The 18,600-nt window shown below is 37.5% G+C and overlaps 1 protein-coding gene across 3 annotated transcripts in view; it reads right to left on the bottom strand.

Moving 5' to 3' along the window:
- Positions 1-878: 878 nt before the first annotated feature.
- The window catches only part of CDKL5 (cyclin dependent kinase like 5), a gene marked incomplete at both ends in the record, with an annotated part of 83,637 nt that continues 65,915 nt past the window's right edge, over positions 879-18,600 (bottom strand). Inside the window, 7 exons of one of the 3 annotated variants that reach the window (XM_082304496.1) lie at positions 879-1,265; positions 2,573-2,692; positions 3,848-3,970; positions 7,696-7,798; positions 15,832-15,955; positions 17,978-18,083; positions 18,345-18,446. In XM_082304496.1, coding sequence (XP_082160622.1) covers positions 879-1,265; positions 2,573-2,692; positions 3,848-3,970; positions 7,696-7,798; positions 15,832-15,955; positions 17,978-18,083; positions 18,345-18,446 — 1,065 coding nt within the window. Of the gene's footprint in view, positions 1,266-2,572; positions 2,693-3,847; positions 3,971-7,691; positions 7,799-15,831; positions 15,956-17,977; positions 18,084-18,344; positions 18,447-18,600 lie in introns of all 3 variants that reach the window. The other 2 variants (XM_082304497.1, XM_082304498.1) reach the window with 2 other exon arrangements.

Raw genomic sequence — 18,600 nt, 5'->3', positions numbered from 1 at the left:
GCTCTCATAGCTGAGCAAGATTCATACTGTTACAGTCACGTTTATATCCACATTCAACTTCCTTTTATTAGAAGTATAATACTGCACTTTATATCACAAATGTATAAAAATATGGCAGATAGTGTCATAACAATACTTTTCTTTTAAATGAGTATATTTAAAAAACAGACAGTTATTTCCCATTTATATATATATTTATATATAGAATAAAATACTCCTGATGCAATATATAAATGTTACTGTTAGTTTTTTATAGAAACTACTGTAGCTGTTGCACTGCTTCACAATGTTTCAAACAGCTCAAAATAACTTTACATTATAACATAAAAGATATGATTATAACAGTACGATATTAGGTCATCATAAATAAATATTACAAATCCTATCAAATATGGAAGTTTAAAAAAACAAATTTAAGACATACAATTTAACTTTAAACCCTTAACAGGGATACACTTTTATCACATAAACCCCACTGTTTTAACTAGGCAGCAAAAAATGTAGTAAGGGCATAGGTCTAGACATGAATGTTTTCACCCTTCCAAGTGCCAATACATACCAGAAGTCTCCCAGCTTTCAGACAGAGATGTGCGCTAAGCTGGAATGTAAATGAGAGAAAACGGCAATGCATTTTTCTCCCTGACCGGCACACTCTGCCTGGCATCCAGCGACATTTCTGATGACTGGTAATTCGCAAGTCAACTTGTTTTACTGTATGATCCCTGACTCTCCCTGCGGCGCCAAACAGCATAGTTCCACACGTACACATTGCACACCTTTATAAAGCTGAAAACGCAGTCTTACCATCACCAGAACCACCACCACTCCCCTCCCCTACGCTGATCTCCACCTGAACTGGCCTGTTTTCTGGAGTGCCATTACAAGGCTGTCTCTTTCAAATCATTCAGATTTGGCATTCGCGATCGGTTTGTTCGGTTATACGTGTGCCCGTTCTGTCCGCTCTTGGAAGGCAGCTGGTCGGAGTAGGGAGGCCCGTCACTCGCGCTCCTGTTCACCGGGGAGACGTGCCAGGTAGGTTCCAGCTGGCTTGGTATCTGCAGCGTCGGCCTGGTTTTCGGCTGAGGCTCTTGCCGCGCGTTGCTGCTGCCGCTGCCGGAGCTTTGACTTATGGGGTGAATTCGCACCTCAGAAAACGAAGCTTTGGCTGGCTGACTTGGTAAGGGCTGGAAGCGAGGCTCAGCGGGGACAGGATGATTTGAAGAGGAGAGGTGTAAGAGCTTTCTGAGAGATTTTAATGGCTGGCTCTGAAAGACACGGGGAAAAGCACTTGACCTTCTGCTCTCCATCTTATCAGACTTCCTATAGCAAAACTGTCATATCCTAAACTGAACATCTTGAACTTCACAGGACTCCTTTGCTTTTAATTTGTATTCATTTGGAATATTTCATTCCAAGCTATGACTACACACCTGAAAAAATGTCTTCTCATTATGATTCAGTCTATTAGCTACCTGAAAAGATGGAATCCTTTCTATATCGGGGAAAAAAATTGTTCCTGTCAATTATTTTAACCTTGTTGCCTATGAAAATGGAGGCATAGACAACTGCATTAGCTGTCCATCTGTCACTACTCCTGCTATTAGCTTTAGAACCTCAGCCACATTTTATGAGGTACAGATATCAGAAATACAAAGTTCCTAAAAATTTTGTGAACATCAGTTAGGGGTTAGAGAGAGTCTTGAGTAATCATCTGCACCAAAATAAGGGCTGGCAGAACTCAGCAGTTAGGTATTTTGTTTGCCAGCAGCTGGGTGATAAGCTGCTCTAGTCCCTCACAGCTTCTTTAACTGGTGAGCAGGCTGAAGGAAAATGGAGACATGGGGTTACTGAAATGGCTAGCAAGAGCCTGGGAAAGCCCGAGTACACACAGTGGTATGAAAACAGCCTCACTAAATTCCACAGCGCACAGAGCAACTTGCTTCTTCAAACCCTGCAGCTACAACGAACCCTCTTCTTCAGCTTTCAGTGTTGTAATGGCAACAGAGCACGGCACTGACGCTCCCTCCCAAACCCTGCCCCCCAAGCTGGCTTTAGAACTGGAGAAAATAAAGTTGCATTAGTGCAGTGCTGTGCTCCAATAATGCAGCCCGCTTAAACTGCGGTCTGTGCCAGCTGAGACACAGCCGCCCCGTAACGTGGTCACAATGCTCTGGTGACCCCATCAAGTATCAAACTGTGCCAAGCAGCCGCACGCCCTCAGCAGGCACCATTCCTTGCGGAGCTAACCTGAGGGCTTTTCTGCAGCGCTGCAAACCTACTGTAGACACGGACTGAAACGTTGCTTGCCTCTAATACAAAAACATAACCAATATTTTGAAAGGCTCAAAGACTGACACAGGGACATTTAGTCTCTCTTCTTTTCCTTGTCATTCATGTCTAGATTTTCAAAGAATTATGCAGGACTGCAGGCACGTGATTTTTCACATTCAATGAGCAGGGAATGGGGAGGTTGGGAAATAATGTCAAATACAATTTTTCTATTCACCGGAGGAAAAAGCTGTCAAGATACCTCATTGATGTTAAAAACCAGGGAATTGATAATGCCACTTACATGAGGCTGGATTTCTGTCATCTTCTCAGGATGCCAATCCTTCTGCCTGCTGCTCTGGTGATTAGAAGAATGAATGGCTTTCTGTAATGCCAACAGATCCTGACCATCACTGCTAGGCATCTGCAACAAAATATTAGATACTGGTTTCCTAATATATTCTTAAGAACAGCCGTAAATCATTTCCCCCAGTTAATTACAGAACGCAAGTGAAGCCCATTACTGCAGCAGAATTGCAATGACCTTTCAATATTTTTCCCCATAGTAAGAGCAAGTGGCTGTGGATATCATGCAGATTTGCTATATATACACCCTTAGCCCTTAAAGCATTCGCATGCTGTTAGTGTTATTTGCTGTAAGAGAGAGCAGTTAAACAAGGCTTCAAAAAAATAAAAAAAAATTAAAAAAATTGTTGAGCCTCATCTTCATTTAAAAAGCATTCCGTACTGCAGTTAAGACCATGGATCAGTTCTATAAATTTGTTCCTGAGTGAAGCAGACCAAAATTCCTCTAAACTGATGTCTGGCTGATTTTGTCATCACAAAACCAAGAGCTTTTCCTTTTCCCATCTTTCTACTCCTCCACAAATATCCCAAACTAAAGCAAAAAATTAAGAAAGTCCCCAACACCTCCCCCCCAAACCAAGCTGAAAATCCAAAAAAATTTATGCAGAAGGATAATTTAAAACTTATATGTAGAGTTTTACCTCATTTCAAGAATTCTAAGCAAAAAAAAGGACAGTTAAAATTTAACCTATTTTTAATGCAAGCTGTCTTAAAAGACATGAACAACCAGGACAAACAAAAATACAGCAGAGGCATGAGCTAAAATTTAGTTTTCAGATAATCTGTTGTTAATATTTGATTAATTATATTTATATATAAAGGAGCAGTTTGCATAAAAAATGTGTATTTCCAATATAGCTACAAAACAAACCAGGTTATTGTTTTTCCTGATTGAAACAGAATGAGACAGTTCAATTTTAAACATACATGATTTCACAACTACGTTCCTCCTTTAGTCTTAGTCCCAGGGCTCATTCTCTCTGGAACTGTGTATGTCACATTTTCAGTATATCAAATAGTAAAAAAAAATTTTTTTAGGCACAATCTATTTCAACAGACCTGCCAATTTTACTTAAATTTATCGAACTGGCCCAAGATACTTAACTGGCATGAAGAGAAAGTGATCCCATGAAAATAAAACACATGCTGCTGTAGTCAGTAAAACAAGTTTACTGGAGCATTTTACAGTGCTACTGTACTTAAAAATTAATACCATGGGTAGAGTGACTACAGGAAGCTTTTTCAAAGAAGAACTATGCTTTAAATTATTCTTTGAATTAAAAAGAGGAAAGAGGGATTTCTTGATGCTTGGATTCTCCCCGTTGGTTGAGTCTGTCTGCAATATAAGATACAAAAACTAAATGCATAGTATTTCAATTCAAGAGATCTGTCCTTACTATATTAATTCTTTTCCTTTTTTTTTTTTTTTAATTCCGACAATATATGGTATCAATCCTATAATTTGCTTTGGGAAAATACAATAGTGATTGAATGAAAAAAGCATATGGAAGAAATTCAAGGAACTCAATGCATATAGAGCATGTAAAAAGAGATCAGTACACCTATTCTTATATACATGCTCACTAGGAACGCGGAGTGTGTTTCCAAGCCTTTTGGAAACAACTGGTATGTCTTGTTGACTTTACTGAGCTTTGGATCGAATCCTGTAATTCTGGCAATCCTTTGCTACTTACGATAATGACCTAAAGCAGTATGACATTTCTTATTTTTATATAAGTAAAATATCAAAGATACAGTAGCAATAATAGCGATCAGTTTTAGAATGAGCTGTTGATAGTTACCTCTAGAAGAAATAAAAGTATTCTATTTTTAACTTGTAAAAAGAGTTAGGGCTCCAAGATGAATTATTTCAGTTCTGACAAAAGTATTCCTTCAATAACTTAATGTATAACTGCAAGGGCACAGGCTGTTTTATTTTTATTTCTGTAACACAATCAAAGAGCATACCAATGGATGCATAAACAACAAACAGAACTATCAGGTATTAAAATTATGAATGGGACTATTTCTCCCCTGCTCAGGTACAAACAAGCACAGGACACATATGCCGTGTCTAGCATTATTCTGCCTACCAAAAGAAAACTTTATAATACAATATAATGATTATATGACTAAAGAGAACGATGGGTGCACTACCAAAAGTGAGGGTTTTCAAACAGCTCGCTCAGCTTCTAGATTCCATCCAAGTTAAGGGAAGAGAGACTCACTGATCAGCATAGCTTGTTTAGGAACTTTATGGTCAGAGGAATTTCCTGTTTGAAGTTCAGTAACTCAAAAAGCAATCAAAGCATCACTAGCAGAAATGCTCACCTGCAACTGTTTTTTCCAAAGCAGATAATTTCTTCAGACCCATAGCTTGCAATAGGTGCCAAAATCTGCAAAAACTCGGGCTCCTCTGAAGATAGTGCCTATTGACACTGTGCACAACCCTCATGGAGATCTAATTGTTTGGTGGCAGATGACAGAAAAAACTGTGACTCCAGCAATCCTCAAAACCCTTTGCTACCTTACTAAAAGACTCCAAACAAGATGAAAAGGAGAATGGGTAAAAACAGCTCTGCAAGAACAGTATTGCAAAGAATTCCCGTTGCAGGCAGTAGTGATCGTTATCCCATGAGGAACTGCACCTGGAGAAGTCTAGGGAGAATGATTAACGGGAACAACTGCAGGCAGAAATGTCAGGAATTGGGATCAGTTCTGGGCTATTAGAGATTTTGAGAATGACATTATTAAGAAGATGTCTTCAATCCAATTTCGGGTATCTTTTATGACTCTTATCATGATCACCAGCAAAATGAGACTTGCCAAAGGATATCAGAAGTAAATAGTAGCTAGCGGATGTGATATTATCACTCTCTTAACAAACTCTAATTCTATGACGTGCCTCTCAGCATTGTGACAGTTCTCCGGTCTAGTTTGTTATTTGCTGCAGAAAGTCTGTGTCAGAGTAAATAAGTAGAGTTACATACTTCTAGGACTCCATAAGAATTATAAGCCTCAGAAAAAAACTTGGCTACATGTTAGATTTTTAACAGGAATTCATAGAAAACATTATTCTTGTAGTTGAAGAGCTAATATTACAGTGCTGTTAACAGCTTTTACTACTGAAGTCGAACTTGGTGCTGAACTGAAGGTAATAATTTTTGTTTGTGCTGGAAGATCCTAATGAACATCCCAGTGTTTGCTAGGTAGATGTCCTTGACTAACAGATGAAGAAGAACAAAGAACAGTGGCTGAACCAGACACTTGTACACACATCAGTGGGTACAGTCTGTCCCTAGATACTGTCCTGTTAGACAGCTGTAAGAAGAAATGAAAAGAGGTTTTTCGGTCTCTGGTTGGGTCCAAAAATCAAGCTGATGTCTAAACAAATTTCTAGCTGAGGATGCACGAGTTTTATCACTATCTTATTTTACTAATTTATTCATCTTCCTGTGAGTTACTAGCACTAACTAGCCAACATAATTTTCCCTTATGCAAAACCTCTCCCTCCCTCCCGCTCTATCCCTCTGCTTAAGAGTGAGAAGAAACAGGAGTAAGGATTATGTATAAATCTGTCCTGTCTTGTAATCAGTGATGTCTTTGGTAGCTACAGATCAAGGCACTTGTGATTTAGACATTTTGGAAATGGCTGGATTTTGAGATGCCACACAATCCAGTCTATATTTCCTTCACACAGTTTAATCTGGAAGTAGTTGATACTCCATCTGTCAGCTGGGCTTTTAAAGTGTTCCTTGCCACCACGTCTGAATGCCTGGAATCAGAGTAGACTAGAACAGTGCAAATTTAACACCTTTTTTTTTAGAAAATGCATCACTGGAACCAATGCTGTTAGGTGTGCTATCCTTTCATGGACATTTTGATATCAAATAATCCCAGAGTTATAAACTAGGTATTTTCTTCAGTTGTGTAATGCAAATGATCATATTTGAACTGGGTACAGGTATCAGGATGAACAAGTTCAGAAGGAGAGGCAGATGCCACTGCTCTAAAACCTGTCCAGCAGGAAGGCAAGGTGCATTTTTGAGTGCTAGTTAACACACACATGCCCGTGTTCCATACAGTTCAAAGAAACAAATAAACAAAAAAGCCTGATAATCACCCCTCTCCCCCAATTTTCAACAGATCAGCCCTCCACCCATACCCAGAGCCATGCCACCTCATGACCTTTTGATGTAGTTACTCCCCTTCGCCAGGAGTGAGCGTGATTTACTCCATTCTGAGAACCTTCAAAACTGTAACCGCAGTTACACTTACAGAAACATTGCAACTTTGTATAAATGAAATTGTAAATATTTCACTGTTTCCAGACATTCAAGAATGAGATGAGATGCTTAGGTTACTTCGGTTCTTAGGGAGATTTTCATTATAAAACTTTGTGAAATGTTAATATACCACTGCTCTCTGATAAAAGTAAGTTCCTTCTCCCTCCGAAAAACTAGATGAAAACGTAAACATGTATAAAAGACACCAAAGACTTATACTGAATAAAAAAAGCCACAATCCGTTCCCAGAGTCAAACATGAAACATTAAGAATGGTTAAGACACATCATACTTATTCCCACCACGGGGTGCAGCAAGAAGACGGAGGCTGTTATCAAGACACTGCCATGAAAAAGACTGGAAAGAATTCTCATTTATAACAGTTTGACATCTAACGGGTGTCTGAAATTATTCAAGCTCTGAGGACACACAATAATGCATTTGCTATCCTTGGCATGGTATCACCATATCCTGCAAAAGAATTTGCTGCAACATCAGCTTAAAACTTGCATCAAAACTGGCTCTCAAAGGGTCTGAATGAAAACAAAGATGCACAGGACTAGTAGGTGAAGAAATATTTGAAAAGGCAGATAAATAAACTCTGAACAGGGAAAGAATTTGACTTTCATATAGTGAGGAGAGAAAATAAAAGAACAAATAGATACATGCAGGCATGATCGCAAATAATACAAAGGTACTATACTAGTCTAGTATATTAGAATGGTGTAATTCAAAAGTGATATAAACATCTTCTTTTAGAAATACTGTATACTTACGGTTTGAGATTTCTTCTTTTTCTTTTTTATTGCCCTGAAAAAACCTTGCTTTTCTTTCTCCTTGAGCTGTTCTGAGTGACTGTTAAGGTTTTCAGGACTTTTCCTAAACATGAAATAAGGTATTGTAAGAGAGATTTTATTTTAATATTGTATACATTCTGTGTAATGAGATCTTATGCCAAAGAATGCAAATTATTAAAGCAAAAAGTTTCTGAATGTTTTAGCATTCATTGGTTCAAGGGTTACTATGCAAATACCAGATAAATAGTCTTATTAAATGGGATAGGAGGAACACAGTGTTAGGGTAAAATGTTTAGGTCAAACCAGTGAATAGTTATTTAGGGAAAAGGAAAGCATGCATGGTTTTTTTTTTGTTTTTTTTTTTAAAGCCAGGATTTAATATTCAAACCAAAATATCACACACAAGGTCTTTTAGAAAAATGAAAATTGTATCTGAGAGAACATACAAATGGTGATGAGGTATAAAAGCACAGGTCCAGTTTATCCGTTGCTTGCTGGCGCGCCAAGAGTTGCAAAGTTCATCAGAGAGAACCAATTTCAATCGAACTTCCTGACCTTTGCTGACATGGTTCCAAATTTATCACCGGGGAAGCTGGGGATCTACTGTTGTCCATTTCAACTTAAAAACTTCAGTTAGTTTGTTATGCGTGGGTGAGACAGTGCTGGCAAAAGAAGATGACCCGAAAGTGGAACAGGTGACTTGCCTGAAGATTGAATGTCCACCTTGTAACTTGTCTACACAGCTGAATTAACTACAGCTGATAAACAGCAGGTTACTTTAAGTATACACAGTAAACTATGTATGTAAAGTACTGACACGGGGTAAAAAGATGGTTTACGCAGGACATTGGTGAGACATAACTGACTGCAGTTCTAGTGCCCTTTAAAGTGGTTTGAAAATTGGAAATGGTGCAGGAAAGCGTCACAGAAATAATTTCAGAGATAGAAAGAATGGCCTACATTAAAATAGTCAGAGATTTCAATCTCTTCAGTATTTTAAAAAACACAGCCAAACCAGCTCCAACATTTAGCTTCCTTGATTGCGGCGCACAAGTACTCATCCAGGAAGAAATTACAGCGTACCAGAAGGATCTTTAAAGTAAAGGGCAAAGCCATAACAAGAACAAGTAGGTGGACGATGAAGTCAGAGAAGTTGTATTAGAAATAAGGCACTGATTTTAACAATGAGAATCATTAACCACCAGAACCAGCTCCTTAATGAAAGAAGTGGATCTCCCATCTTTGACATTTCCAATCGGGACCACACACTCTTCTGGGAGATACACATTAGTCACGTACGCTACTGGGCCTGGACCCCAGAGAACGGATGACATTTAATGGCAACGAACATACACAAAATCATACTGGGTGATTTAATAGTCCTTTTTCCAGTCTTAAGTTGTAGGAAAACAAAAATGAAATGATTCCATTGTCTTGATGAAAAACCTAAAGGAAAGCCACAGTTCTAAGGGCTCTGGATGACAAACAGGAGCAGCTTTTCTTGGAGTAACTGTAATGTAGCAACACTTAGCTGTCTGCTATAGTTATCTTTGGCTTCTAATTCTGGCTTGAAATGCTATGCTATCAGCTGGTGATTCAGCTGCTACTACATGCCAAGCTGACATTTTTTCCAAGCAAATGTGAAACACATAATTGGGGTAGGAATCACTGGAGTCATCCTCCTTATTGATGAGTATTCTTCACTCTGATAGGTGGTGTCATCCATTCCTCAATTTCTACACAAAACCACCTCAAGCTTGAAATGCTACCTCGTTCTAAATAGAAATGCATGCGGTGTTTAAATGCTGTACTAAAGTGCAATTGTTGACTAAGAGAATAGGCTTAGAAAAAGACTTATAGGCAGAGAGGACGGTGGAAATTTTCCTAATTCAGATTTTTGGAACTTATATCTAGATCCAGGAAACCCATTCAGGTGCACAACATAGATTTAATGTGAAAATTACAATGCTACAGGAAAAACCTCTAGTTTAATATAATTATTACATTTATAACACGTTTTAAGTATACTGGATTGCTACAGATTCCTGTTTCTGTCATGTCCCTGTGTTTGGTACCACTGTGTAACAGCAGTAAGGCAGTCTTTGTATTAGTCACTTTAAAGCACCTGAAAGTAAAGACTACTGACAGCTTAGCAGATTTGGTGAACTTCTGAGACTGACTTAACAAATTATTTACTAAATGATTTTTACTTAATTTGTTAGAAAAGTGGAGGAAAGCACGCACCCAAGTATCCTGCTTGTACTCTTGAAAGTCATGTGAACGGGGCTGAGAATCTTCTGAGCCTTTCCCCAAAGGAGCTGCTGTGCACCCACATCTGCAAACATACCCCAAATCACAGCCCCAGTACAAATTAGCAAGCCAGCGACTATGTTGCTGGCTGAGAAGCCAGTGTCAGATCATGAGGAAGGCCCCATATGGTTACTCTACATTGTCCTTTAAAATTTTTCAATGTCCGGCTATAGTTTTTCTGTTCTGAAGTCTAGTTGCTGTATTTTTAAAAGTGAACTTAATCTTCAGAATAAAGCTTGGGACAATTTTTGCCAGACTTTTAGACAGAGATTCACTCATGTGTAAATTCTTTTCTTTGGCCCAGCGAACCTGGACGAGAAAACTGCTCCCTACAGCAGATGAGCAGAGAGAAGTGAAATTCTGCACCATCGTTTCCTCTTTGTGACTACAGTGACCAGACAGAGGAGAAAAATAAGGGGCTGAGAACTCTGCTCGTTTTGAATTGCTGCTTACCCAAGAGCCAGTGGTTTTACACTGACTGGTTTCTGTCATTAATTCCCATGACTCATATTGCAGTACAGTTGTCTGAAAAAGCATTGACCTTGAAAAGCAACTGCTTCAAAACACATGCTCATTATGTGAAGAGAGTGAACATATATAGCATTATAGCAGGAAGCTTCAACACCAGGATTTTGTGCTGAGTAAAAATAGAGCAGAACATTTTGATTGATGAGATGAAACACTGGGATATTTTAGGCATCCCAAAAGAGGATTTTCAGACAATGGACAGCACAGATAAAAATTAGGATTATCAGAAAAAAATCTGTATGGTATAGTCACTCAACACTGAACTCTTACAATACAACTGCAAGTATCTTGGTTTTTTGCATAAAGCTTCAGCTCTTGAAAGCAAACAGTTACACCAGAATCCGTCGCTCAGTGTCTCTTTTACTAGCAAGTAAGACTAGCCCTAGAGAAGAGCCCCCACTCAGAGAGCTCAAGCTCAAGCAGAAACCAAAGGCAAAATGTGCTGTTCTTTGTTATTTTATCTTTGTGTGCCTTTTGCGTGCTTAGGACACATAACATAGATCACATTGGTTATTCTGGTCTGAGACATTTGGAAAAGGCATAGGTATAAACAGAAATTCTGTGGTTATCACGAGCATTTATTGCCCGTGGGCAGGAAAGGTATCCAACTTCATGCAGGTACAATGACGTCTAGCAGCAAACACGCACGGGGCAAGCAAGCTGATGTGCTTTAATATTAACTAAAAAGAATAAATACGAAGCATGCTGCGTTCATGCTGCCATAGACAGATTCGTATTGCAGACAGCTCTTTTGTGAGGCAATTCCTCATCCTTGTTTCAGTTATTCTTCAGCAACCCTAATCTCAGCAGGTAGCCTGGCTTGGAAATCCTCTTTAACTGCCAGTATACTATGCCCTTTACTGAATCGCTCACAATGACATGAGTAAGGATTTTGGTCTAATGGAGGAGTTACTAAAATGTCTGAAGTTTTCTTCAGAAGATAAATGAACAAACAGTAATTCTCCAAGTTAGCTTTTGGTTTTACTTAAAGTAAAACCCTTGGCAGTTATAGAGTTACCATAAACGAAGGCAAGAAAATGTCAGAAACTAGTGAAGCACCTCAAATAGATGGTTTATTTAAGGTACGAATCTTAATCTCACAAGCTGAAGCCCATAGTAAAACTTCTTGGTCTAAAAGCCTGGCATTGAAAGCTTAAAAATCAGAGATCAAATCTGAACTTTGCTTGGAGCTGCACATATTTTTTTTTTTCATGTGGAAAAGGAGGATTTATTAACTGGAATAAACCCCAGATCTGAATACCACCCAGAAGCCACTAAAGTGACTACATCACCTGAGGTTATGGCATGACTAAAAAAAGTACACATATATATGTATATATACACACATATGTTTTACACCCCGCTCCCCCTCCTCGCCCCCAGTATCATTAAACATTAGTAACCGTGAAAATTTGGAAGTGGTTGGTTTCGTAAACTTATAAAGCATATACTTCAGTAGACTTGTATTTTGGAAAGAATACTGATGACTACAAATTCTGGAAAGCTTCCTTGCAAATAACATTAGGCTGCATCATCTAGGTTTTAGTACAAAACAAAACCAACGATGACGGGGGAAGGGTCAGGGAAGAGGCACTGGTTACTAGAAGAGCCTGGTAGGGAGGCTCAGATGTTGCCAAATATATGAATAAAGCAAACGTACTGGATGACAATGCATATGCAAGAGCCTTGTGCAGGAAATGTCAGAGGGAAAGCTACACCATTAGGAAGGTGAACATCTTCAAGCTGTGCAGAGCAGATTCCTAAAACCTCAACCAGTGTAACACACACAGGTGATTTTTAAGCTTGCAGGTTACAAATTTGTAACTTCATGATTCTTTTTTTACAAATTCAACAATTCTGTAAATGAACTGGAAAGTATTTACAATGCAGCAGTAGTTGTACTGCAGACACCGCCGAACAAGCTTTAAAATAGCTTGCTCAGATATTGGTAACCTTCTAGTTTCAGGAACATTAAGTGTGACTACATTGTTACACTAATACAGCAATATTATAGCCAGTCATGTCATGTTTACAAAATACTGTATTATTTTGGAGTCGAAAATCAATGGTAAATAGATAATTGTAAGCCTTTGACACTCCTAAGAGCAGGATGTCCTTTTTTTTTTTGTTCTTTTCTTGAATGATAGTTTCTGTGTGTTTATATCTATTAGATACATATAAAAATAATAATAAATATTTTATATATTTCCCCTTTTTATTATTTTTGCAGGAAGGTATGACACATGCTAGAGAGGGTATGACAAGCTGTTTGTCATAGAATGAATACATTTAAATGGACATAAAAGGTCTAAACAACAAAGCTTTCCAGAAGCCCCCATGTATCTTGTAAGCAACCAAGGCAAACACTTCCAATATGATGTGAGATAAAGTACTGCATGTTGGAGTTTATTCCAAAGAGGTATTTAGAACTATAACAACGGTGAAGATAACTCAGGCCAACATTTTGGCACACTGGTAGAACAAGGTTAAGCATCTTGCCTATACCTACTGATTTTGCCCAGCACAAGACAAAGCTTGTACAAGTAAAAGGGGGTAAAACATCTACTCTTGTATCAAAAAGGAAAAATTGAGCAAGTTCAAGGTCATTCATAGGAAATTAAACTCTAGCAAATAAAAGATTTTCTAGAAGAATGAAAAATTTGCCTTTTTTCAAGTCAAGCTGTCTAAAGTTCAGAAATGATCTAGCAATTTAAGAGTAAAACCTGATGACAAAAGTCGAGTTTATAACATCTTTATTTTTAAAGAGGCAGGACAGTGGGGACAGAGTGAAGAAATGCACACAAAGACAAGGGAACATCTGTGACAATTCAGTCTAGCAAACATTCACAAAATCTTTGACAGAAGAGAGGCAACACAGAGCAGTAGTATGAGAGAAGCAATATTTTACAGTAGTGGCAAGTCCAGGTGGAATACATGTCACTCATAATTCAAGATGAATTGTCATGTACCAGTTACGTATGTCAGTCAACATCAAATATTTACTTCATCATAAAATTGATGTAAGCAGTATCACATTCCATTAGAGCTTTCAACATTTTCATAAGCATTTACACAACTTCTATACAGAAAATTAAGTAGAGGAACATAGACTCTGCATCACTCAGGAACCTGATTAAGCTGCATTTATGGCACAGAACAATTTTGCAACAACATTAGACCATTGCCAGGACAACTTGCACAGAGTTAACATGTAGAGCTGGGCAGGAAACATTTCAGGAAAATAGGGAATAGGAAAAGCAAAGAGAAAGAGAAACGCATGCCAAAATAGCAGTAACTTGGTGTTGCGGGCACTGCCATTCCTCCCATTTCACGAGAAGAAATGCTTGTTCTTCTGTGGGTTCTTCACTCAAAGGAGCTGTTCCACTTTGTGAAAATATTTGAGTACATTAACTGGAGCAAGGACTTAAATCTAACCGTCTCAAAGTTAATGAAGGGCTTTATTCACTAGGCCATATTCAGCATCTCTGTGGTCCTTTCACTATTTCAACAAGATGAAACAGCTTCAAGAGAACATATTGAGGGAAACAGAATGTGCTCCAGAATAACCTCTAAATTCTGGTTCAGGGTGTTCACTTGTTAGATCTAAAATCTTGGTTCAAGCCTCTGGTTTAAATAACGAAGAACAAAGGCCCTGCACTGGAGGCCCTGAACTCGAGTTCCTCACATTCCAAAAAATAATGCCGACCCCAGAATATTGTTATTTTGAGTGTATCTCTGGTTTTGACTGGCAATTCAATCCTGGAGCTGAAGAATCTTCCCAATAAAAAGTTAGTGGATATCAGTTGGTTCCTTTGAAAAGTTTTGGTTTTGATAATTTGGCATTGTAAGCAAAAAAATACTTAGTCAAAAAATTCCCAACCAGCTCTAATAACATAGGCTATTAGTTCAGTTCAGAGTTAAAATAACATTACATGTTTCTTTGCAGTGACCACATAATAAAAGGTAATATATTGCCGAATGATATATAAAGCAAAACAAGATCCTAGCTGGCTCATCTTATATGCAAGATAGAAAGATTCAGATACGAAGGACAACAAAATATGTAAAAGGGTTCAACAGCAGGAATAAATACCTTCTTTAGCCACATAAGTCACAACATAAGTACCACTTTTTTACATAAATGATCGGATTCCTCAGCTAACTTCCACAAAATGGATGTAGGTGGAGCTACTGAAGGACAGGAAGCAGACTCTAGTGAATCAGAGCAGGGTTCTGGAGTAAACATCTTCTGTTACTGACACGGGTATAGAACCTGAACACAAACTGAAATACCAGTTGTTTCCCTTCCCCACCCCCTCCACCTCCTTTCTTTTTTAAGCAGATAATTCACAGGTTGTTCAGGTGAAAACACATTAAGTCAACAAACTACTGAAACAGTTCTTTAGATAGCATGATTTTAGCAAACTTTCAGAGAGCAGTGTTTCAGATAGTGGTACGAAGCAGAGTTGAACCGTGCGAATGCATACAGTCCATTCCTCCCACCAATCCTTTGAAGCTCCATTTGCTTATTTTTATTCAGTGTGCTTTATTGTGATTGAACAAAGTAGAAGATTAAGAGTATTTTAGAGCTGAACAGCTCTCAGAGCAACAAAATTAAGATATTTCCCTTTAAGTCCTGCAAAGCTATGCATATGCTGTCATTCTATTAGCATAATTATAGCTAATTGTTCTATGTTATATAATGGAGCCATGTGATGCTTTTAACCTTCTAAAATCAATATAAACCATTAAGATGTTGCTTAGTCCATTTTCCCATAGAACGTACGCATTTCCTTCTGTGGTGCGTAAGCAAAAAGAGCAGCAGTCCCCATTGTAGGGTGAATATTATATTCTTCATTAATACAGTCCTATTTTATATATGGAAACATGCATTTTGATATTTTTTCCGTTTGTCTGACAATTCATGCTTCTGGAATCCACAGATGAAGCTACGGCCTTGCTATCCATACTATACGCACACAAGCACTTTGTATTATTTTTAACCAAAGATTAATAGTGGAAAAAATCAGGAAAGTCTGGGCAAACATGTATAATCTTTAATGCATTCAGTGTGATGGTGTAATGAAGTATTTCTTGTTGCTCAAAAGGGGACAGCAAACATGCAATGCTATGTCAGTATAGTCAGAGGAAGCAACTAAGCACATACAGGCAATTGCAAATTTTGAAAAAAAATGTGGTGTTTTTTTTTTTCCCCTCCTGTTAAAAATCCCTTTTTTTCCTGCCATTCTCTACACATCTGCGTAAATAACAACTTACCAGGTGTCAAAGGTGGTTTGTCGCTTCGAGTGGTTTGCCACCGTGCTGCTGTCTGCTGGTAACACAGAGGCTCTGTTTGACACATTGTTTTCTATGTACGTACTCTCTGGACGCGGAGATGGAACTGAACAGAGAAATAGCAAACAATGTATGCTGAGCTCTGCCAAAAAGCACATCTTTCAGTTGTCTGCTTCCACTCTACCTCTTTTACAGAAAGAAGACAGTGAAGGCACAGCTGTACTTTATGTATGATTGAAAAAAAGCATACTTTTTTACCATTTGGATAGCTGTTGTTTTGTGATACTTGCAAGGTAACATTAGTTGTAAAATAAGACCATCATCAGAACTTGAGTAAGTTGTTATCAGATTTGAGAACATTTCTATCTGTAGGGAGCCACAAATGTGATTTATATTTAGAAACAGGAAATAGAATAAAAGGTTGGAATACTGTTACTAAAGACACAAAATACTACAGTTTACACTTTGTCTTCACTTAGACCTTAAAAAAAATAGCACCAATCCTGAAAAAATGAAAGGATCAAAATCAGATATTATATATTTTTCAAACAGACATACTATGGCTTTGAAAATAGGTTATACATACCTAGAACATAAATTTATTAGAGTTAGGAATATCACCAGAAATACCTGCACTGGATTAAAAATTGATCAGACACTAGTTGCAGCATTACTGCAGAATGACACTATATTATTTATCAAACTTGAATCTGTAAGTTTTTGTTCAAGCTGTAGTACAAAAGTACATGCTAATAACCTTTGTATTAAGGCAGTACTTCAGAATGCATAAATACGATTTTACTTTTTCTTTCAATAGCTTTTGCATATATTATCTATGTATTATTTAAATATAGTATCCTTTTTCCAATGCAATAATTAAGCCTGTGAACTAAAATATATTTGTTTCATAGATATAATTAAAGAGGAAGAAACCTCTAGTTTATAATAAAGAATTGAATGCAACCCCAGACCTACAGTTTCCTTAGCACATGACTTATGGAAAGTCATTCTTCCTTGGGACTTCTGTTACCCTATGTATAAAAAAGAAGGATAATCCATGGCCAATTTTAGGAGTGTTTTAAGGATTAATAAAAGCAATTCAGGATTGAGGATTCTTAAGGATTCTCTGTTGCATGTGCTACAAAACCTTACCCTCAAAAGCACTGCTCCAAACAGTACAAGCTTTAATATTGTTCACAGGTTTTAGTATTGCAATGGGACACTTGCAAGGATTGATTGGCAGATTTTAACATGTCTAAATCAGGTCATCAGCCAACTGATCAACCTGAAGAGGATGAGAGGGAGATTTGTGACTCTACTTAGGGTTATTAGGTGACTCATAATCGAATTTTAGCTGATTGGAACTTCTTAAGGTTCAGGGAAGCCCCACAAGCCTCCTAACACTTGCAGGACAGTAATAAGCTTATCATCCTTGTCTTTTTCAAAAGGATTACTCAGGTTTAGACATGAAGCAGCTGCTCAGAAATCACCATCTTTTGTGACCCATAATAGAACAATATCTATATGTGTGTGTGTGTATATATATATATACATATACACACACATATGCACACATATAAATACATACACATATATGCACATACACAGTGCTGTGTTGTTATTTATTCTGAACTGGGATTATGTAAGTGTGCTTTTACTTGTAGGAAACCCTGATCTTTAGTCAGTCTGAACAAAAGAAATGAATATAGGTTTCAAGCAATGAAAAACTAGTATTACAGTTCCATGCACCACAGTATCTGAAATAGATCAGTAAGTATGTCCATGTGTTACAAGTACAAAGGTGTTTAGATATAATATTAATATGAATTTAAAATACTAATTAAAAACATTAATGAACTGTTTACTGTGGTAATATTAATTTATTTTGTTCAGCTCCCCCGATAAATTATCTTCTGCTTTACAAGGTACTGCACTGGATATACTTTTCAATCAAAGTGAGTTATCATTTGCAAATAGATAATATGATAATAATACAGTTACTGCACAATTGTTTTTCCAATAAACTTTTTAGTTGTTCATGTTAGTTCTCTGTATCCATTTCTGCTACTTAATTTATATTCCATGTTAAAATTCTTGTCTAATTCTTAAAGATCCACCATAAAATTACCTCTGTAAAAGCTGCCAACTCTTCTCGGAACAGGGTCATTATACAGAATTCTATTTTCCTTAGTAGATGCTCCATCTTCTGTGTGTGGATCATGATATGCTCCACCCTAAACAAAAGAACAATCAACTATTTAAAATGAAAGACTAAAAAGTGATTTGCAGTTTTTAACCAACATACCTAAGCAAGAAACCCCGAACTTAACCACACACAATTTTCCTTTCATGTTATTAATAACTGCCAATATCAAATCACAGACTATGTAATCAATAATTATTTAGCTTTGCTGTTCGCTTGCTTTTTCCAAAATGGCATTAACAAAATTTTCCCTCTTAGTTTTAAGTTTAAAGACTTGAGCATGATTCAGACGCTCAGATTTTTGCCATGAATGAAATGCAGTTGTAACATCTCTGGAGGAATCTATTACTAGGGGCGTTGTTAAATTAACTTCTGATGGAATCTGGTCACTCTGCTACTGGCAAATTCTAAAAACCAAACGGGAGATGCATAGGATTTGTGATAACTGCAACACCAAAGCAGTACCTCTTATCAGCTGTTATACAGTAGTACCTAGAGGTACTAACAGTCACAAAATCTACTATATTGAAAATAAGAGGTAGTCCCTG

Source organism: Platalea leucorodia (assembly GCF_965183815.1).
Source record: "Platalea leucorodia genome assembly, chromosome: 2".
NCBI classification, from domain to species: domain Eukaryota; kingdom Metazoa; phylum Chordata; class Aves; order Pelecaniformes; family Threskiornithidae; genus Platalea; species Platalea leucorodia.
The sequence above is the reverse complement of the archived record's forward strand: the minus strand, read 5'-3'. Positions and strand labels throughout refer to the sequence as shown.